The 23,857-nt window shown below is 41.6% G+C and overlaps 2 protein-coding genes across 3 annotated transcripts in view; one reads left to right on the top strand and one right to left on the bottom strand.

The window, feature by feature from the left end:
* Nucleotides 1–478: 478 nt before the first annotated feature.
* Nucleotides 479–1,516, bottom strand: LOC146696237 (alpha-(1,3)-fucosyltransferase 7). Its single transcript, XM_085474084.1, has one exon. The coding sequence runs from the start codon at nucleotides 1,514–1,516 to the stop codon at nucleotides 479–481; it is 1,038 nt and encodes a 345-aa protein (XP_085330210.1).
* A 21,053-nt stretch (nucleotides 1,517–22,569) lies between these two features.
* Nucleotides 22,570–23,857, top strand: part of abca2 (ATP-binding cassette, sub-family A (ABC1), member 2) — a 101,518-nt gene continuing 100,230 nt past the window's right edge. For both annotated transcript variants that reach the window (XM_085474326.1, XM_085474325.1), the window contains exon 1: nucleotides 22,570–22,925. In XM_085474326.1, coding sequence (XP_085330452.1) covers nucleotides 22,860–22,925 — 66 coding nt within the window. In that variant the 5' untranslated portion in view covers nucleotides 22,570–22,859. The remainder of the gene's footprint in view (nucleotides 22,926–23,857) is intronic.

Raw genomic sequence — 23,857 nt, 5'->3', positions numbered from 1 at the left:
GTTAATGCGCCTTCCAAGGAAGGGGCACCAATATTCTGATAAACAGCAGAGAAATGTCCAGCAGTGGCAGGAGAATATCTGCTACTGCTCACAAAGAATAGCCCTAAATAAAACACAGTGGCCCAGCATGGAGCCCTGAATTATTATTTCAGTCTGGTACCATGTAATGAAATGTATCTGTAGTGTGTATCTGCCATCGCTCATGTCCTTTGAGACGATACTGCACACCAGCAGTCAGTACTAACAAAAACCGTGCTTCTTGTTCAGTGGCACGTTTACCTGTAGTTCGAACATGTGTAACGTGATTATTAGCAACCTACCCACCTGCTTCAACTTGCAGTTTCTCACCGTTTACCAAAATTAACTGACTGTGCAACAAATTCTCTTCCACTGTACTTCAAGTGTTCTGCATTTTACATTTGCATGTGGAAACTCAGCAGAATCCGCAGTCTGAAACCTTTGGTGAAGAAATCAGACACTAGCCGTTCACCCAGCTGTCCAGGTCGTGGTAGACTTTCCTGGCTGGTAAACTGGGATACCTGACACAGATCTGACACAGCCTTTCTCTCCAGTCACTGTAGGTTTTAATTCGGTAGGTGTTGTGCCACTCCAAGTATTTCTCATAGGCCTGCCTGTCTGCAGACAAAACCTTCAGATATGTTGCCAGATCAGCTGGGCTATTGAAATCAGCTACATGGATAAAGGAATGTGGGGGGGTCATGGCTTCGTAGGTGGCCTTGTTGGGGCCGAGAACCACTGGTACAGCCCCTGCTTGAAAAGCGTTCCTCCAGAGTTTCTCACTGATGTAGTCTTTTTTCTCAGAGTTCTCAAAAGAAAGGTAGAACAGACAGTTTGAAATGGTGGGCAAAAGCTTCTTGTCTGGCAAGGGTTTCTTGTTCCACCTGCCATACACCTCTATGGGGATATGCTTCTTTAGTCTTTGATAAAAAGCAGCCCGAGTCTGTTGAGGCTTGTATTTGCTGACCACCCAGCTGGCAAAGCAGGAGCGATTTGGAGCAGCTGGAAAACTTAGATTATCACCTCCCAGCATTGTTTGCCCATAAGGAATGGATATGTCTGCATCACGCCTGTAGCTCATCGTCCAGTTAAAGAGGCCGTTGAAATGTGTGAGGTTCACATTATTGACAGGAGGTTCCAAGGACATCCACACCCAGTGCTGAGACGTAGGTCGATCCAGGTGTAGGGGCACAGATGAAAGACCTCTGCTCAGCTCATAGTGGTGGAACACAACCACGTCGGCAGCAGAGAAGTCAGCTCTGTCATCAGTGAGTAAACAACGGCTGATGTTATACATCTTGAGGCATTTGTTCCCGTCCAGACTGTAGGAGCGGCCAAACGGCCAGTGCCACACCAGAATCCTGATGTCTCCATGAGCACCGTTGGGGTAACTCTGCAGCTCGCGGTGGGTCAAGAAGCTGTTGTAGAACAGCAGTGAGAGAAAAATGACAACATGCAAGGTGAGAATAAAGCAGGCCCTGGGACCAGATGTTGTCATGGCTGCTGGGTGTATTCCAGGTCAAAAGGCCACCGATCAATGGTATGGAACACTAAAAGGGAAGGAAGGGTAGATCAGAAATATTACTTTCACACACTCTCATCAGTGCAGGAACTGCACATGGGCAAGATGTAATCAACCAAGACAGAAACTGTGGCAGGCATGTAGCAACAGTTTCATTTTATTTTATTTTAGATCTAATATGGAAAATTGCTGTTCGTACATGACACCTGTTCAATTCAATTTTATTTATATAGCACCAAATCACAACAAAATTCGCCTCAACGCGCTTCATAGATACAGAGAAAACCCAACAATCATATGACCCCCTATGAGCAGCACTTTGGCGACAGTGGGAAGGAAAAACTCCCTTTTAACAGGAAGAAACCTCCAGCAGAACCAGGCTCAGGGAGGGGCGGGGCCATCTGCTGTGATTGGTTGGGGTGAGAGAAGGAAGACAGGATAAAGACATGCTGTGGAAGAGAGACAGAGGTTAATAACAGATATGATTCAATGCAGCAGCCTACACCTATTGCAGCATAACTAAGGGAGGATTCAGGGTCACCTGGTCCAACCCTAACTATCAGTGTTGTGGAGTAACGGAATACATGTACCGCCGTTACGTATTTAGAATACAAAATATGAGTAACTGTATTCCGTTACAGTTACCGTTCAAAAAGGTGGTATTCAGAATACAGTTACTTTGTTGAAATAAATGGATTACACTGCGGTACTTTCCTGTTTCATATTGTCGCGGGTCAGGACTGTTTGGGTTTTGTTTGACAGCTACGTTCTGTTGATCCAGGCGGCAGCAGCGTTACGGTTGCCATGGTTACAGGGCGACGCTCTCTCTCTCTCTGCGACTGCGTGTTTCCTGGGTGAGAGAGCGCCTTTTCGTTGTTGTTGTTGTTGTGCTAAGCTAACAGGCAGAAGGCTACAAGCATAGCTCTAAAGAATGTAGCATCATGGGCAGTGTAGTCCGTGTTGCAGGGAGAATGCACTGCCATACACGTTATGTGTCTGTGAGCGCGAGGAGGAAGTGGAAAGGTACGAGTTGTCATCGAGCAGAAACGGGAGCTGGAAGCATGTAAATATAATAATAACCACTGCAGCCAAGAAGAGAGCCTGACGAGCCCAGTTGTAAGTAAGCTATTAAGACTCGACTGTACACCGTGTTCGTGTTTTCCTCCGAAAACAATAAGTTCCGTTGGAGCCTTTCAACGCCTCTCTCTGTCTCTGGCAAGAAAAATTGACCCACACAACAAAGTAAAGCTATTTTTCGGCTACGAGCCGACAGGGACCCCGCCGTATTAGTCAGAGGTCCCTTTACTACAGTTCGGAGTCGCGGACCTTCAGTAATAGTAATAAATCACACAGCAATAGTACATTCACGTTGTTGTAAAAAGCATGATAATATATTAAGTAATCCAAAGTATTCAGAATACGTTACTGTCATTGAGTAACGTAACGGAATACGTTACAGAATACATTTTGGGGCATGTATTCTGTAATGGAATACATTTTAAAAGTAACCTTCCCAACACTGCTAACTATATGCTTTAGCAAAAAGGAAAGTTTGAAGCCTAATCTTGAAAGTAGAGATAGTGTCTGTCTCCTGAATCCAAACTGGAAGCTGGTTCCACAGAAGAGGGGCCTGAAAACTGAAGGCTCTGCCTCCCATTCTACTTTTAAATACTCTAGGAACAACAAGTAGGCCTGCAGAGCGAGAGCGAAGTGCTCTGATAGGGTGATATGGTACTACAAGGTCATTAAGATAAGATGGGGCCTGATTATTTAAGACCTTGTATGTGAGGAGCAGGATTTTGAATTCTGGATTTAACAGGAAGCCAAAACAGGAGAAATCTGCTCTCTCTTTCTAGTCCCTGTCAGGACTCTTGCTGCAGCATTTTGGATTAGCTGAAGGCTTTTCAGTGAGTTTTTAGGACATCCTGATAATAATGAATTACAGTCGTCCAGCCTGGAAGTAATAAATGCATAGTTTAATAGTTTAATAGTTTAATTATTTATATAGCACATTTAATTACAACAGGAGCGTTGACCAAAGTGCTGTACAAGAATACAACATACATAATAAAACAACTTAGAGTATTAAAAGCAAACACCAACTATGAATTAACAAATAACTCTCATGCTGTATTAAAAGCCAGTAAATAAAAATGCATGAACTAGTTTTTCAGCGTCACTCTGAGACAGGATATTTCTAATTTTAGAGATGTTGCACAAATGGAAGAAAGCAGTCTTACATATTTGTTTAATATGTGCATTGAAGGACATGTCCTGGTCAAAAATGACTCCAAGGTTCCTCACAGCGTTACTGGAGGCCAAGGTAATGCCATCCAGAGTAAGAATCTGCTTAGATACCATATTTCTAAGCTTTTCAGGGGCAGAGCTGGGTGTCATCAGCATAGCAGTGTAAATGTATGCTATGTCTTCTAATGATGCTGCCTAAGGGAAGCATGTATAATGTAAACAGAATTGGTCCTAGCACTGAACCCTGTGGAACTCCATAATTAACCTCAGTGTGTGAAGAGGACTCTCCATTTACATGCACAAACTGGAGTCTATTAGATAGATATGATACAAACCACTGCAGTGCAGTACCTGTAATACCTACAGCATGTTCTAATCGCTCTAATAGGATATTATGGTCGACAGTATCGAACGCTGCACCTGTGTGTACACAACCCCTGTCATCGTTCTGCTCCTGCAGTATGTTCATTACACACACTGTAGCTGCTACAGAAATGTTTAGGTTTCATTTTTTTAAATGCCAGCATTTCTTTTAATAATAATCAAATATTCATCGAATAATTAAAACGTCAAGGTAATTATTTCTGACTATATTTCATTCCTTTTCTGATCACTTTCATATATTTGTTAAACAGCAGTCTACTGAAATGAAAGTGGCACAGTGACAGCTGGGAACACCACAAACATGCGTCTAAGAACAGAACAGTTTCAAGAGAGAGAAAAAGGAAACCCTTTTTCCCCATTTTTCATGCATCTGAACACACAAACAGCCATATTTCATGATTATAATAAGCAAAGACAGTCTAGCAGCTGAAAACAAATCAAAACAAGTTTGTGCTGCTTACCTGGGTACCATACCAAGCAGTCTGCAGCTGGTGAAGCTTTTTCCTGCTCAATCTAAAGAACATAAAGGAAACCCTGCCTATGCCAAATCCTGTGACTCATTTCTTGCCTCACACACAGAGTGTGGGCGATGGGTGTGGCTGTTAATCTGCATGATTAATTGATCAGCCATCAGCAGAAACAAACACTATCATTTATCATGAAGTAATTTCAGATGAACACATGAGGGCAGAGCTGATGATTTATTGTATTAACATTCACCTGACTCTCAGTGTGGTGTGTTTACGCTCGCACTCAGCTGGTTTTAGAGTTACCACAGACATCTGCCACCAATACCACCCAGTTTTACACTCATTTAGTTATTTCTTAAATCACTCATGCATTCTGTTTTGCAGAACTAGCACAGCCACCAGTGGAGTCAAAAACATTTCCATTGCTGATTTTCGATTCGTAAACCACAAGCTGGTCTTCCTGTTCCTGTTCCCGTATCTCTGCAGAGAAAAGGGGCATTGGGTTACACCGCTCAATGAATGTGCCAACCACAATGTAACCGTTTCAGCCTTTTAGTGTGGCCTCCCATCAGTGCCTCTGCAGCCTCAGCTTTGACTTACACATTTAAAATTGTTTATGAAGTTGTAGTTATCAGAACCTGGTAGACTGTGCAAAAACTTCCCACAGAAGCCCAGTATTCCTGTTCAGTGATACTTTTGATCAGCTTAATTCTCTAACCCTTGCCTTGAAATGCTCGTTTTCTCTTGCTGTCACCCAAGATTCACCTTAATGCTCATATCTGCTCATGCTAAGTGATGCACAGTGTTGGGAGGTGTACATACCAAGCTCTAAATGTATTGTGTACTTTGAGTGCTGATGTGAGGCACTGTATAGGAGGCAAACAACAGGGTCCCACTGATATCATAAAGGTGTCTGAAAGCTGTATGAAACAATAACTGTTTGGATTAATTTTAGAGCTGTGCTAATAGTATAGAAGTTGTAATTCTACATTCATATTTTATTTCAAATACACTAAGGCACCAGTTGAAAAATAAACCAGTTGAAAAAAAAAAAGTCAACCAGACACCATTTTTGCGACCCATTTTTCAAATCACCTTGGGAGAGGGTGAGGCATGTTTCTCATGCACATGGTAAAGACCAGAGAGTCATTAGTGAATTAGTGTGGCGGAGTGAATCAAGGGTATTGGGATGGTTTTTGAAGTTTCTTTTCAAGTTTTCTTGCTAAATTAAACAACAATGCAGACTGGTTTTGTTCTTTAGAGGAAAAATAACGGTTGCACAGGCATTCAAACGAGTCTCGCCTTGTTGTCTAATATATATATATATATATATATATATATATATATATATATATATATATATATATATATATATATATATATATATATATGTCTAAAATATATATGTCAAGGCCACTGAGGAAAGCAAAACTCAAAGACAGGGCTCCTAACTAAAAGTTTAACAGGAAAAACGCATGGTGCAAAGAGGAATAGTGATCCAGAGGTCCAGATAGGAAGGGAATCCACACATCTGGAATCCAAACAACACTCTCAAACTCAGGGCAACATCTCTGCACACCCAAGGAAGGAATCCAGAGGAATCTGTGCAGAGAAAAACACAGTAAGTTGTACTGTGAGTGCTCAGGTAGTATAGAAAAGCACTGTCTCGCTACAAGCAATTAAAGCACAAGAACTACAAACAGAGTATGTTGATATATTTTCTCTTTAACACATGTTAGAGTTAATTGGCTGAATGAGATGTGTTAAAAGTTTCACAGTCCTTTATTCACACATTGCCTTTTTCAGGCTGACACTGCCCACTAGCTCACAATGTTCCGCTCTGGGCTCCTTTCCTCTGCAGGTCCCACCATGTGACTCAAATAGGGGAGCCATGACCTGCAGATGATCCCCTCACACTTGCCCCTGAACCCACTACACCTTGCAGTTGAGCCATAAACCACACCCACCACACCTCTTATTTTGGAATTCATTTGAGAAAGAAACCAAAAGCAAATAGTAACTCACACACACACACACACACACACACACACACACACACACACACACACACACACACACACACACACACACACACACACACATATATCAATATATAACCCCAACCCAAGAAAAAAGAAAAAGAACAATAAGCACATAAATAATCTAAACTTTTTAAAGAAAGAAAGGGTCAATGAACACAGGATTAACAAAAAAATGCGAGGGCAAGGAATAGGCTTACTTTATGAGATTATGTGGAGTTATAATAAACTAAAATACATCACTTGGACTAGAACTTGGAGCCACTGTGTTAAAGGGAGCACCGCTGGACTTCCAGAAGAAGATCAGGTGTCATCTTGCCAAACTTTATGAAAATGCTAAGACCTGCAGCTGATTAATAGAGAATCAGTCGTGTTCTACTGTGAGACCAAAGACAGCAAAGTGGGATGACTGTGTCAGGTGTTGAGAAAATATTTTGGAAATTGTGTCATGATAATGTTCCCAAAACTTGTAAGCAAGGAAATAGTGGTAAAGCATATGAGTGGTTGGAATGTAAAATCTGACATTTATTGCAGTGGTCAATGACACTGGTAAACCTTTTTTGATAGGTGAATGCTACTGAAAACCTTGACTTGTGCAAGAGTGAACTGAGTGCATATGAAGGCATTGAAAGACAAGAGCTGCCTTGTACCAGTCATGGCTGAGTCATGCAGATTTAACCTTAGATGTTGAGGAATAAATAACAGGAAGGAGTCTGCCGTGCACATTAGAAGCAAATGACTTTTGATGCACATCAGGGCAAAGGAGTTTTCTCCACATCTGCTTAGGGGCTATAGCAGGTAACATGGGAAACAGGGATCTTGCACCGTCTGTAATCTGAAAGTAACAGAAGAGGTAGGTGGGCAGTGGGGAGAACTTGAAGGATAAAACAGTGAAGTTGCAAAACACACCATCTTCATAAAGATCCTTAAAAGATTTCACACCAAACAGTAAAGGATGAGCCTAATTCCTAATGTTCATCTTCACAACATTGATTCTGCTTATTAGTGAGAGCGGGAGACTTGCCCATCTTTGGAAGTCCTGCTTCATTTTGGAAATAGCAGCCAAATAATTTGGAGAAAAGTGAGGGTAGCGTCATGGTAACGAATCCCCTAAATCTGACTGTTGTAACCTCAAGGCCTTAAACTGAATTTTTGGAGAGTTGATAGGATTGCTGGGGTTTAGTTGTTTGGATCAGGGACATATAGGAGTAGATAATCTGCACAAAGAGATTTAAATTTGGTGCCAGAAGGGAAATCCCAGCAAAAGAGAGGGATTTTTGCCAGTGGTACCACAGCAAAGCAAAAACTAATGGGGATAACCTTGTTTAGTGCCCCAGGAGTTTAAAAGATTAGTGTGTAGTTTGTAGACATGCAGGCCAGTGGGGGTGTGTATAGAAGACATACCTCATTGCCAGACCTGGCCCACATCTGGTTGACATACACTCTGTCATGACACCAGTCAGTCAGAAGTGCCAGCTTGATGCCGGATCCGGGCCAGACCTGTTTTCTATGAGCCTGGGCCACATAAACCAAACCATAATCGAGTCAAATATGGCATGCCAGCACATAGACAGTGGCATCAGTGCCAGCCCTGGCCCATATCTGGATGACATATGTCTTATCATGCCAGAAGTCAACCAGCAGTGACGGCTTGATACCAGATCCAGGCCAGACCTGCTTGCTATGTGGGAGTTGTGCATTGGTCGAGTAAATTAGATGAAGGACAGCTAACAATCCGCTGATCTAATGTGGCAATGTGAGTAAATAATCTTTTAAATTAAGCTTTTATTCAGATGGGCAAAGAAGGAAATGATCACCTCACAGAGATGGGCCTTTAATCATTCCCAGCACGGAGTATGAAAATGGCTTTTTCTCTGTTTGATTCATTGTGACAAAGGCATTTTGAAAATACAAGTTTGGTGAAGTTGTCATTGAGCAACAGCAGTGGATTGCAGCTCCATGGGGAGGGAACGAGGTTGTGGATGGGATGAGACTTGTGTGTGATATTCAGGAGCGCCAGGTCTGTCCAGCATCCTCCCCCCGCAATCTGATCCACCATCAGGTGGTGATCAGTTGCTCAACCCGCAGATTGAGACACAGGCATTTGAGCCTCTTAATGCGTGTTTTGTTTGGGTTTCCACCAGCGTGGAATTACCAAAAATAGAGAGAGCATAGCCTAATATATGAAACAGGAAAAGACCGCCGTGCAATCCATGTATTTCAACAAAGTAACTGTATTCTGAATGCCACCCTTTTAAACGCTAACTGTAACAGAATACAGTTACTCATATTTTGTATTTTTTTTCTTTTTGTGTGTCCTGTCTGGCACTGTAACAATCAGAATTATTGTCTGAAGGCCAAGAAAAATGCCCAACAGATTTGCTTTCCCAAGTGGGCCTTTTGCTATACTGGTCCACTTATTGTCATAGTTTATTTGATCTTTATTTGTTATTTTTATTCTAAGTTATTGTAATCAGGCCAGACTGGACTCGGGGATGGGAAAGAAAAACAAGAAGAAAAGTTCAGAAGAAAGTTAACAGAAGGAGAGGGCAAGAAAAAGGAGGAAAGAGATGGAGAGAAAAGACAATGAAAATCTGCTTTTTTTCCCTCTTTTTCTTTTCCTGGATCACCTGTTGAGAAAGAAAGAAAACAAGCAGAAGAAGACTAGAGTAATAGAATAAACAACATCACAATGATATATGTGAATATGACAGTAAATACTAAATATTAAACATTATTGTGCAGCACATAAGATCAACAGAACACAGTGTGCTTTGAGGTAGGAGCCAAAAAGGGTGTAGTTTGTGGGTGTGATCACCCGTGTGTACACCTGTGAGCATGGACGCGCTTGTTTTTAAAAGGTTCCTTCATGTAATGATCTGCTAGAGGGTGTGGGGGGGCCACAGCCCCGTCCTCCAGGGCATGAAGCAGGTATGGAGGAGATCAAAACTCCAGACATCCAGAGGCCCCCAGAACACAAGAGACCAAGGAAGACCAACAGAGGGGCAGCCGCGCCACTGTCCCAGAAAGAGCTGAGGAGAGTCCCAGATGAGGGCTCACTCAGCAGCCGCGGAGCAGAAGCCAGGGGGAGTTGCAGTGACGCGCCCGTGAGCTCCGCCGGCAGCCAGCCGTGCCTGAGTGACCGAGCCCCAGGCCGAGAGGCCGGGGGCACCCCACCTCCGAAGTGGGTCCAGGCCACGATTTTTCTAAAACCTATAAACAATAAAAACAAAGACAGATTTAGCCACAGTATTACACCAAGGCCTACCAGAAGATCATATGTCCAGTGCAGATGTCACACAACCTATTGCCACTCGTGTGAGCGTAAGTCTCTAGTTTACAGTTAGCATGTCCTCCAGAACCTAATCCCGAGTTCAAACACAGGGCCAGGAGCCAGTAAGGGAGACAGTCATCCAGAGAGCATAGACTCAGACCTGGTCCAAGACCATTGCAGGACTGCAGCAACCACAAGAAACAACAAGAATTTCCCCGTTACAGCAACAAAGCAATCCATCTGTCACAGGCAGGAACAGTCTTTCATTCAAATGCAGCATTCAAGGTTTTTGTAAGAATGCCATCTTCAGCTGTAACAAATGCAGATCTTGGAAGCAGAAGAATTAGTGTAACCCAAATGTGACAGAGCCAAGAGATGATGGAAAATTGCTAATAGCGCTTGTGGCCTCTTTCAGCAGTCTTCAGTCTTCAGCTGTGAAACTGCAATAAACCAATAGAACTGTAGCAAAGCTGCAACTTCAAGTTCATTTTGCTGGCTGGTGCAAGAACATGTAGGTGTCGGCAGGGAACAGGTGAGAATGGAGGAAGATGAAACCCCAACCTGATGTCACCTACATTGCAGACTTTGTTTTTCACTCCAACATGTCCATGGGTGGTGAAAGACGGTTTGACTTTCAGTGACAGGATATAAAAAGAAGGGAATCTGCTTTGTGCAGATAAAGTGTTTCTCTGTTCTTTAAACTGTGAATGGAAAGTAGAAATAAACAGATACTGACTTGCAAACCAAGGTTATGCATTTTGCTGCCTGACAAACTCCCCTGCTGGCCTCTACCACTCATCCCTCCCCAGATTTCTGGAAACTCAAAGGTCAGCTTGCCATCCTGCTTTTTGCAACTGCTCAAAGTCAGACCTCTTGTTTCCTCCACTCTGACTCTCTCTGACACTCACCCAGAAACATCCTCCCATCTGGGACCTTGGATCTTAGCCGTGTCTAAGTAAGCAACCACTTCTGTCAGTTAATAGACTCACCTTGACTCTCTGTTGCAGTGGGCTCCACTCCTGTCTCGTCTGTCCAATAAAGCTTTGCACTTGTTGCCTATTGTGTCTGCTTTTGAGTCCCAACTTTGTGCTGGTCGTTCCAGCCTTGACAATTTTCACTTTTGTATAGCACTGAAACAGCTACTTCCCTGTCTGAAGTCACGACTGTACAGTGTCAAAGCTTTTACTTTGTTTTTAGAAGAAATTGTGGAACCTTGAGGTAACTGTTGTTATGATATGGTGCTGTATAAATAAAGCTGAATTGAGTCAGATAACTCCTATTTCAAACAGGGGTTTAATATCTGCACATACAAATGAGCTTATTTATTTTAAAGTCATGTTTTTACACTTTGAAGGACAGCATGTGGCAGTATGCACCGAGATCTGTAGCAACAGGGAGCCATTTCTGGGCTGTGTCTACTGTGCTATGAATCTCAGTGTTTAACACAAACTCATTCAGTGGCAATGCCCAGCATATAGGATTTTATTTCTCTATTTACACAATATCAACATTAATAACGATTCTGGAAACTCATGCTGACAAACTTAGTTGTGCTTAGCTTATAGCTAACTAGCTGTAACCCAAAGGTTGGCGGTCTAAGCTAGCATTACAGTCAGTGAAAATGTGTAACGAAGAAAAAATGAGCTTCACGTCACCAAATATAGTCCCTGTGTCATTTTACCTCATTTTAGTAAATTTAGTTTGAAGTGTAAACATATTTACCTCTGTTTTCCTTTTCTGTAGAAACTGCAGAAATAGTTTCCAGTCCATTTTTACTAAGAAATATGTTAATTACTCAATCTGGGCAGCCTTCCTGTACTCATTTGTTGCCCCTGGATGCCAAACACCTGGTGACTTTTTTCATTTAGAAATACTATATTTTTTTCTCTCCTCAGTACCAAGATGCACAGGTATACGAGTATCATGCAGCAAACCTATAAAGGCTTGGAGGTAAGCACCTAAATGACACCAATATATCAGGTATTGTTGTACCCCAGTTGCTTTGCACGCAACAAACACTTCACCTTGAAATAGAAAACCCAGACTTGAATATTAAAGTAGTAACACTTTTCATGATTTACAGGAACCCCAAATAACGTTTTCAGGGGGAGAAACGTTTCGTCACGGGCGGATCTAGAGGGGCGGCATGTGCAACCCCAAAATGAACTCTTGCCACCACTGGGGCCTTCCTAGGTTTGCATGTGAGAGTGTTGTTTATTAGGTATTAATAGTATTTACACTTTGAGGCCAGATACAGCTATCAGTGAATATATTGCATATTTATCCCCCCCGAGCACATTTTGGGGGGATATTCACCATGGGGATTTCAGATTACACACAGGTGGTCGGTTGTTACACTCTGGAAATGGAATGAAGGTGAGTGTTATTAACCCTCACGCTGCACCTCCAAATCACATGACTGATTTAAGCTAACACAGCAACAAGCTGCAGCCACTATTTCAGTGTGTTGAAAGCATACATCAGTTTTTACATTTTAATACCAGGCCACTAAATCTAGAGTTATGATTAAAGTATATATATAAGCCATCCTTTTTTCTGAACACTATTATCACGTTTAGTATGAAATGGTTAGAAAAAAAAGGACTGCCATCTCTTTCCTATTGGTGGAAAAATGTACCGTATCGACCAATAACAAATAAAGGCAACACGTGGGATTTGGTTGTGTAGGAAGGTCGCCGGTTCGATCCCCCAGCTCTCTGTCCTGGTCGTTGTGTCCTTGGGCAAGACACTTTACCCTAGACAGAAGTGAGGCTGCCATATCGCACCATTGGCGCCTCTGGGGTACTGGTGGCCACTGGTGTTGGTCCTCTGGTGGCCACTGGTGTTGGCCAGAGGGGCCGATAGCACGATATGGCAGCCTCGCCTCTGTCAGTCTGCCCCAGGGCAGCTGTGGTTTGCCTCCACCAGTGTGCCATATAAATGCAATCCATTATTATTATCTTATTGTGACACCTGATTGTTCTCTCATTTTAGTTATAGTGTTATTTTTAAATAATAAATATAATAAATTCTCTGCTTAGGCTGCTGCCCCCACGACCCGGCCCCGGATAAAGTGGAAGAAGATGGATGGATGTTATTTTTAAGTGGTCGTACAAAAACACCCGCCAGATGCATTGGCTCCATTTTTAGACAAATAGTTGTTCATAACTTTATTGTTTACAAAACTGGTGTCAAATTTGTGTCACACATAGTTTTCAAAATGTACAATTTATATTTGCATTTCAAGTTATAAAAAATCACGCACGAAACATGTCTGTGGTTTTTACAGTAAGACAAATATAACTCCTGGTAGGATTTTATGTTTTTGTGTGATTTCAGATCTGTTGTGTTACTACAGTACGGCAGTGAAAAACTATCTGTAAATTCAGACACGTGAGGTTGTGCTGAAAAGAATGATACCAAGCAAGGCAAGGAAGAAAAATGAAATGAAACAATTTGAAGGTGAAATACAAATGTAAACTCAAATGGACGGTTATATTTCACTATACTTTGGACCTCAGAGGGTCCATCCATTCGCTTCTGCTTATCCTTTTCAGGGTCGCGGGGGGCGCTGGAGCCTATCCCAGCTGTCATAGGGCGAGAGGCAGGGTACACCCTGGACAGGTCGCCAGTCTGTCGCAGGTCCAACACACAGGGACAGACAACCATTCACACTCACATTCACTCCCACACTCACACCTAGTGACAATTTAGATTAATCAATTAACCTATCCCCACAAGCTGCATGTCTTTGGATGGTGACGGTCACCTCAGAGGGTGAAGACAACAAATCAGATTCAGTAAAAAAACTCGATGTTACAGTCCCTGGTAAAGCATTGCTTTAGATGGAGAGACTCTTGAGGGACGGCTGTTATGAGGAAACTTTACCAGCAGCACACATCGTTGTGTGCCTCATCTTTCGGTCTTTTACCCAGGCTGATCTGCCATTCTTTCTTCCTTGGTTAGGTTTAGGGATTAGAGATCTGATCTAGATTATGTTATTATGATTTGGACACATTGTCAGTTGTGGACCTTGGATTCATCGGGTGTTTCGGCCATTATCACTAGACACCCTCATCCAAGGAGGCCCTGCCAGGGTTGATCAGGCCCTGAAGTGTCACTGGTTTATGTTTAATTGTTATTTCTCTTCTTCTTTCTGCTGTTTAGTTTCCTACAGTTTATTTTCTATCTATTCACTGCAACTGAGGAATAAAACTTCTGTTACTCCTGTATGTAAAAAACACACTGCACCCAAAATATTTCATAGTTCAGCAAAACTGATCAATCTAATAAACTTAAACCTGCTCAATCCTCCTACTCTGGTATTTTAAAGAGTACTTAGCAGAAATATTAAGCAACCTAACTAATAGGGCTGCAAACTCCCAACAAAAGAAAATAGTGAACCCCCACCCTCCACCTCATGATGCTTAATCGATGTAATCAACTTTAATTTGATGCAGTGTGAAAAAAAATGCACAGAAATAAATTATTTTTCAAGAATAAAAATAGATTCAACATCTTTCTTCAACAGAACTGCACAGATGGAAAAAGTACTATAGCTTACTAGGGTATATTAGACTTAACAGTTACTACATACAGTAATGGACTTCTATACATTTTACATCAAATTAAAACTTTGGGTGTCAGATAATTATTTATTAAAAGCTCGACATTTGAAATGAGAATAAGAAAGAAAAGTATGTCTTTGTGCCCCCTTTTCCCTGTTAATGCCCTATCGGCCCCCCCGGCTAAACTTTGCTAGATCCGCCCCTGCACAGTTACCAGCGTCAGCTGTAGAAAAAGATCCTCGAGTAGAAAGTAATATTAAATAAATTCTAACAACAGCTGATCAAGCTTAAACGTGCTGCTGTTGTTCAGCCGCTGGTTTCCTCTTTCTGGCGCGAAGTAGGCCAAAAACAAACGAGAGAGACGATCAGCTGATCATTGATCAGTTCCATGATTGAAGTAGCAGCAGGAGAGGCAGTCACTCCATATATCGGTTGTTAAGCTTAACGTGGGAATGCTTTACAAACATTCAGAGATGGACTTACACACTTGCTTTACTTCTCTCTGGGATCACTTCCTCTGAGATGAAATGCTGGTTTGGTAGCGAGGCTACAACTACACACAGCCGCTCTATCACGTGAGCACACTGCTCCGACGTGCTACGGTTTTGATAGGTTCTTTTCTGATATTTAATGGATCGATTACATTTTTTATTTCTCTCCGATATCCGATCCAGTAATTTAGGTCAATATCGGACCGACACCGATACGTAATATCGGATCGGTCCATCTCTAGTTGAGGCAGGGGGCTGACATCTCTTGGGCAGCTAAGTGATGTCAGCCCTTTTTAGCCATAGCCAGTGACTGGTCCTCTCAGCAGTGGCAGCTAATTCTCTCGTTGCACCTGTCCTCTGACCCCAGTCTCTCTAAGCATTTTTGCTGTTGTACTGGCAACAAAGCCCCCCAGTAAAAAATAGGTTTAAACATTTTGTGTAAATGAAAGATGCAACAATGTGATTATTTCATTATTACAAAAGAAGAGTTAAGTTAGACTTGTGGTTGTAAATGAACCGTCCCATGTTGTGTAGCTTTCTGGATTTCAGGAGTCTTATGAACAGGACATTTGCACAATAAGGTTAATAAGCCCAATGAATCAACAGTGAGGTGTGAGGTCAGTTTATGATCATTAATATGCTAACTGTCATGACCATTGATCAACAACGAGGGATTTACAGGAACATTATGTTAATACTTTATTGAGCGGGATGAGCTGAAAGTGTTGAAACCCTTCTCCCACGTCACAGGTGAAACTCGAACATGAACATTAACACACATATTTTGGCAGGAATCCGTTGTGCTTTATACAGTGGGGCAAAAAAGTATTTAGTCAGCCACCGATTGTGCAAGTTCCCCCACCTAAAATGATGACAGAGGTCAGTAATTTGCACCAGAGGTACACTTCAACTGTGAGAGACAGAATGTGAAAAAAAAAATCCATGAATTCACATGGTAGGATTTGTAAAGAATTTATTGGTAAATCAGGGTGGAAAATAAGTATTTGGTCAATAACAAAAATACAACTCAATACTTTGTAACATAACCTTTGTTGGCAATAACAGAGGTCAAACGTTTACTATAGGTCTTTACCAGGTTTGCACACACAGTAGCTGGTATTTTGGCCCATTCCTCCATGCAGATCTTCTCGAGAGCAGTGATGTTTTGGGGCTGTCGCCGAGCAACACGGACTTTCAACTCCCGCCACAGATTTTCTATGGGGTTGAGGTCTGGAGACTGGCTAGGCCACTCCAGGACTTTCAAATGCTTCTTACGGAGCCACTCCTTTGTTGCCCGGGCGGTGTGTTTTGGATCATTGTCATGTTGGAAGACCCAGCCTCGTTTCATCTTCAAAGTTCTCACTGATGGGATCTTTGCTCACCGTTCTCATGATCATTTTGACCCCACGGGATGAGATCTTGCGTGGAGCCCCAGATCGAGGGAGATTATCAGTGGTCTTGTATGTCTTCCATTTTCTGATGATTGCTCCCACAGTTGATTTTTTCACACCAAGCTGCTTGCCTATTGTAGATTCACTCTTCCCAGTCTGGTGCAGGTCTACAATACTTTTCCTGGTGTCCTTCGAAAGCTCTTTGGTCTTGGCCATGGCGGAGTTTGGAGTCTGACTGTTTGAGGCTGTGGACAGGTGTCTTTCATACAGATGATGAGTTCAAACAGGTGCCATTCATACAGGTAACGAGTGGGGGACAGAAAAGCTTCTTACAGAAGACGTTACAGGTCTGTGAGAGCCAGAGATTTTCCTTGTTTGAGGTGACCAAATACTTATTTTCCACCCTGATTTAAGAATAAATTCTTTACAAATCCTACCATGTGGATTCATGGATTTTTTTTTCACATTCTGTCTCTCACAGTTGAAGTGTACCTCTGGTGCAAATTACTGACCTCTGTCATCATTTTAAGTGGGGGAACTTGCACAATCGGTGGCTGACTAAATACTTTTTTGCCCCACTGTATATTTTCATAAATGTCACCAACACTTGAAACACTGTCTGAAATTCTGAGGCTTCAGAGTCATTGCCTCAGTGTGCACGTGATGAAACACTTCCTGGATTTCTTGACGCATGCTCTGCAGCCTCGGCACAGCGCGTCCAATCACTACATCTCAGCTCCTTCACTCACTCACCTGGCTGTCTCCCCCACAATCACTGCTCTATTCTACAGCCCTCAGTCCTCAGAGAATGTCCTCCCAAACCAACTGTTCAAATTAAGTGGAGTAATCTGCCTCTTCCCCTGTGACGCTCACTCCCTACATTTCCCTGTAAACCAAGTCTTCTGTGTTTAATAAAATCCTCATTCAGAGCAATCAGCTGCTCATTGTGTCTGCATTTGAGTCCGGACTGTGTTATCAGCCTTCAGGGGCCCTGACATTTTATGTTTTTGGTTTGTTTTGAAATGCAAATGTCATTTTGGTCATTGTTCTGTTAAGATAAGATAAGATAAGATAAGATAAGATAAGATAAGATAAGATAAGATAACCTTTATTAGTCCCACACGTGGGAAATTTGTTTTGTCACAGCAGGAAGTGGACAGTGCAAAAGTTATGAGGCAAAAATTAGAATACAATAAGAATAAATACAGTACACAACTGTACAGAATAGAATAAAATAAAATACTATATACAGTAGAATAAAATAAAATAAATATACAATAAGATAAAAATAGAATACAAATACAAATACTATATACAACTGAGTAAAAATACAACGATGACAGAAAGGATTATTGCACTTAGTATTATTGCATATGTATGGATGTGTGTGCTTGATCAGTTAAAGTCTTTATTATGGAGTCTGACAGCAGTGGGGAGGAAAGACCTGCGAAATCTCTCCGTCCCACACCGTGGGTGCCGCAGTCTCCCACTGAAGGAGCTGCTCAGTGCTGTCACAGTCTGCTGCATGGGGTGGGAGATGTTGTCCATCAGGGATGACAGCTTAGCCGCCGTTCTCCTGTCACTCACCACCTCCACTGGGTCCAGAGGGCATCCTAGAACAGAGCTGGCCCTTCGGATCACCCTGTTCAGTCTCTTCCTGTCCCCAGCAGAGATGCTGCCGCCCCAGCAGACCACGCCATAAAAGATAGCAGAAGCCACAACAGAGTCATAGAATTTCTTCAGGAGTGGGCCCTCCACTCCAAAGCCTTTGTAATAATGTTGTGATGCTGCACTGGGCTCACGGCCATGACAACATACACATATAGAGATTTTGGCTTCTGAACAGTTTTCCAGCCCCTTGAAATAAGAAGTTTTTAACTTTTTAAAAACCTTTTCAGTCAATAAAAATGCAGATGTGTTTGAAGTCTTTTCAGTGCTACAAACACACAGATTTGGACAAACAGTGAGAAAGAAGTGTGCAGAAACTGAGCAACAGTTTCCCTCTGATTAAGTCTTCTTCTGGCCGAGCAAGCTGTCATGTCTGCGATTTGTTTCTATGACTTTGTCCTGAAGGGATTTTTTAAAAGACGCAGGATTTTTACTGGCTCGTTCCTTTTAATGGAGTCAAACTGTAAAAGGACTATTTTAATTGCAGTTAGTAAATAATTTCAAATTTAATGATTTTGGATATTAGTTTAATTGTGTTAATGTGGAAAGTGGACTAATACGTGTGTGTGTGTGTGTGTGTGTGTGTGTGTGTGTGTGTGTGTGTGTGTGTGTGTGTGTGTGTGTGTGTGTGTGTGTGTGAGAAACATCACTTTATAAAATTGACTTCAGTTTTCATTTTCATTTAAATAAATTCCATAAATCTGATTTTGGAATAAAAATGTAAAATAATGACAAAAACCAGTTACATGTTCCACATTTAAAGAACTACCTAAAGCGTAACTGCTGCATCTTCTTCTTCTTGTTCTTGTTCTTATTATTATTATTAGTATTATTATTATTGTTGCCTAAGAAGAAAGTAAAATTTTTTGTTTGGTTTTTTTTTGGTCCTGTTTGTGTGTGTTTGCGTCATCATTATGTCAGCGCACAATAGCTCAAAGCGTTTTGAGCAGAGGCGGAGCCAGACGTTTTTTAATTAAGCAGCGAGGCAGAACAAAATCAGGGCTGTATCAAGACACAGGGACTAAACCCCAATTCAACCAGACCCAGAACTGATCCGGAATTAAAACAGGACTACAACAGTTCAAAATCAGGTCTACTTGGGACTTAACCAAGACAGAACCAGAATCAGAACTAGATGATAGTAGCACTAAAAATCATCATAGACCTGCACTACACTTATTTTTTAATTCTACCAAAGTCCAATATTTAGATTGAGAAAAGTTTATATAATTATTTATCCTTGTTGTGCAAACAAGCTGCAGAACTTAATAAATATAGAATTTGAAAAGTAACAAACCTAAAAAGAAACACTAGGTACGAGATACATGAGGACCTGTGATACGGTGATACTTCTGGTAAACAACCATTTGACTAACATGTGAGTCTCACCTGCTCTTGTTCATCTCTGTTCTGTCCTCATTCTCCATCTCCCTCTTTGTTCCTCTCTCCCTCTTTGTGCTGACAATCATCAAATATACAGTTGAAACCGCATATTTTTGTACTCTTCAGATCAAAAACTTTTTTAATTGTAACATCAAATTAGACTAAATGTTTATTTTTTTTAGGTTGATAAATATAAAAACATATTTGTTAACTTTAAGAGTAAAGAGAGAAACTATCTGTATTTCTTAATTGTAAATGGCACCAAATTGTATTCAAACTGAGCCACACTTATGGAGCTCCACAGTTCTTTTCCTGGTGTTTTGGTTGACATCTCTTGATGTTCCCATGTCACAGAAACAGGCTCTGTGTTTTGCCTTATATGCATCCACAGCTGTGCCACCAGTTTACTCACATGGACTCTACGAACCAATCAGAAGCTTCTTCAGCTCAGGATGGAATCGTCTGCAGTTTTCTTATTAATTAACATTAAACTTAGTGTACATGTACTCCTAAATTTGATGAAAGTGATAAAAATAGAAGCTCTGTCTCTCTTTATTCTGACATTTAACTAATTCAAAATATATTTCAATATTTATTTATCTAAAACAAAAGTTTACTCTAAATTGATGTTGTACAGTAAAAATGTTTTATGTTTTCTCCCTAAAGTGTAAATATCTGGTTACAACTGTGAATATACTGCTGTGTGTTGAAGTTCCTCTTGTTTTGCATAGAAATATACTGAACAACATACAAAGCATAATATATAAAATAACATTTACCTGAGTTTTTTCTTTGAAAGAACCCTCTAATGTCCATTCTTATATTTCAGTGCATAACTGAAACCGATTTAGTCGGAAGGGTAAGAACTGAAAATATGAAATAAACACATGTGAGCTGAGACTCTCTAAAGAAACAGCTTTGTTGTTGTTCGGCTTTTCATTTCGCCATTTGTTGATTCACTTGAAGAGCGAGTAACGTAATATTGGTCAAGTGATCAGTTTGATATCAATCTTTCGTGATTCACCGTCATATTTACATTATTTGTACAGTATGAATGATTTGCTTTGGTACCTGGTCAAACTTAAGCTCTCCTTAGTATGGCTGGTTCCGTTTCTCTAACAGCGCACTCGCAGGCAGCAGCTGCCCCGCCCCTCGCTCAGTGCCTGAGCTCGGATCATACCAATATCAGGGGGGATTCACGCACAGTCGTAAATTCCCACAGTGTGCACTATGTGCTTCGAATATTGTGTGCACTTTTTCTTTTATACATTTGTCAGCCAGGCATCTAACTATGAAAAAATTACACTCCAAAAGACCCCGGGCTTCTGACAAAACAACCCGGGCTTAAGCCCAGTAAGCCACCCCCCCCCCCCGCTCCGCCCCTGGTTTTGAGTTATTTTTGATAAAACTTTGAGGACATATAGAGATGGGTGATGTCAACCATCCACTAACATCTGGCTTATGTCCACAGAGGTCTTCAGGGTCTTTTACTTAGAAACAGATATGTTAGAAGTGTGTATGGATGTAGAAAGAACCGTGTCCTGTGTCAGGCTACTTAAAACTACATGTGTCATTGTTTGTATTGCCAACATACAGGAATATGTAGGGAATGATAAATTGGGATTTGAAATAGCACATAACTTTATTATAACTTTGTTATGTACGTTACAGTAACAGGTTATAATTGTTTAAATACATAACTATTTCACATGTTTACTTAATATTTAATAATAAACAATGAAATGAATGCTAGACATGTTCTACAGGGTGGGCCATTTATATGGATACAGCGTAATAACATGGGAATGGTTGGTGATATTAAAGTCCTGTTTGTGGCACATTAGTATATGTGAGGGGGCAAACTCCAAACTCCTCAAGATGGGTGGTGACCATGGTGGCCATTTAGAAGTCGGCCATCTTGGATACTTTATTGTCATCTCTGCTACATACAGTCCAGGATATAGAGAGACGAGACGACGAGGCTCCAGTTACAGCAGTGCAAGTAACCAAACAATAAATATAAGAGTAAGAAAATAAATATAAACTTTAGGACTCGGGGTAAAGGATCAATAACAATTTAACATTTATAATTTACAGTTTGCTGATTTAAAGTCTCACACAAGCCGTCGAAAGGGGAGGGGCCAGCTGCTTCCAAATAGAGCACATTTCATTCATAATGATGTAAATCCAAGCCCATTATGTATTCATGATTTGAGTCCTGGGTTGTGGGAAATCCCAGAAATGCACCCTACACAAAGTGATTCTGTGAACTAAGGTGTAGGTCTGTTAGGTTAAGTTGTGGTGATCCTCGAGTTGGGGGATTTGTGTTCATACTGGAGTGCAAAATTAAAACCAATGGAAGACGGACAAGAAACGTTCAAAGCCATCAGCTGCTCAGTTTAGAAAAAAGAGAAAAGAAGAGGAGGAGAAACGAGCAAAAGATACAGGTAAGCAGATGTGTGATTGGATAATGGCAGGTCATCCTGAACCAATCAGAATCAGAACACTTTATTAATCCCTAAGAAAATAATGTGGGTAGAGTTGCTCCAAGAAGAAATGGTAAAAATAGCAACAGTAACAGACTAAACTCCAAGCAACACATTATGTTACAGGTTTTAATATCAATTAGTCATTGTCAGTTGTTGATTTCTCTCTCGAATTATGATGGCTGTTTGGTAGCTGTTTGCATACTATGCATACTCTCTCTCTCTTCATGTGTGTGTGTGTTTCTCTGGTGAAATTCAGTGTGGTTCCGACAACAGTTTTATGTTAATGTACAATCCTTAATGTGTTTTGTGTGTGTGTGTGTGTGGGGGGGGGGGGGGGGGGGGCGCCAGAGGGAGTGTTCGCCCGGGGCGCCAAACAGGCTAGGACCGCCACTGGTCAGAGGACAGATAAAAGGTTCGTCCAGTAAAGAGGATCTATTCACAACTTCTGTAGAGGGAAACAAGTGTAATCCTCACATTTTGACTTTTTAATCCAAATAGATTTTACTACTTTCTTTTCGTAATGTGGCTCTAATGCTCCACCGTCCAAATCTGAGTCAAGAGGCTTTTGTTTTGAAAGGTCTATCGGAAGTCTGTGGTTTGGAGCTTGCCAGGCTGCTCCCAAACTGCTTTCCTGTTCCAACTCCAGCAGTTGCATGATAAAGCAAGACTGTGAAGTGTTTACAGAGGATGACACTCAGTCCCGTCACGCATTTTGCCGCCGCTCTCGGATAAATGCTCATTTTTCCTTCCGCCTGCGCTAAAATAATAATAATAATATTGTTATTGGCTGAATCGGATCCAGGATGCCCAGAAACGGGATAGAAATCCCCTTGTTTTCTAAATCCAGCGTGACGTCACCGCCGTTATGCTGATTTGTTACATTTAGGACACCGTGAAGTAAAAGTGAGAAGGAAAATGGGATTCCTGCACCAACTCCATCTTCTGCTGTGGAAGAACATATCTCTGAAGAGGAGGGGGCCGGTAAGTGTGGCTGTGTTCTGCCCCGCTGCTGCATTGCCCACAGATGATATTTGGACTAATTCTACCTCCGCCCGCTTCGGTCTGCATATGTTCCCATCAGGCATTAGGATAATACCGCAGCGTGAGAGTGGCTGGGTGTTGCTGAGCAGGAACGTGTACTGTGCGTGTGTCCGTGCTGGCGAACAGGTTGCTTCGACATAAACAACTGTATGAATTGTGAGCAGGCCTATGCAGCGTCTGTGAGCCATGTTGGCGTGGCCTGATCACGATTATGATTGTGATCATATTCAACAGCTGTTGTAGTATTTTAGAAATATTACAACATGTTTGATGTCAGCCTGAGAACGTAGGCTGTAACATGTTGTTGTCATTGCGGAGCTACTTCTGCACCACCCAATGAAACATAGATTTGATATGAACTTTTCTCACATTAAGATTTATGGCAACAGGAATATTGTGAAGCTTAATTTTGACTGCAGTGTTCAGGTAATTCATATATGCTGTGTGTGACATAATGGTGATGAAATCATTCTGCTCGAGCAGGGACAGGTATTTCAGCTTCTTGTTCGTGGAGTCAAACTCTGGAGTTGCTTTTGCAGTATGCTTTGGGTCGTTGATCATCACCAAATCACAACAGCAGTTCCCTGAAGTGCACTTGCACTCAGACAATCCCTTCTGAGTAAGTACTTGGCAATGAAAGACAAACTGGGACAGAACCAGGGTTAGGGAGGGCCCAGGACCGTACTCTACTCTTTATCAGTTATATCATGTATACACACCTGTAACCCAGTTCCACTGGCGGCCATACCTGTCCCTGTCATAATAACGCATCCATCGTGTTTGACAGATAATGGGGTTTGCTTTGGATAATAAGCTGTTCCATTATTTCTGGCCTTTTTGTCATCATTCAGGTACAAACTAATCTTGGCTCC

Source organism: Copadichromis virginalis, linkage group LG12 (genome assembly GCF_057382275.1).
Source record: "Copadichromis virginalis isolate Kocher_CV1m ecotype Utaka linkage group LG12, C_Virginalis_male_GT1.1, whole genome shotgun sequence".
NCBI lineage: Eukaryota > Metazoa > Chordata > Actinopteri > Cichliformes > Cichlidae > Copadichromis > Copadichromis virginalis.
Note: the sequence above shows the minus strand (reverse complement) of the source record. Positions and strands in the feature narration are given on the sequence as shown.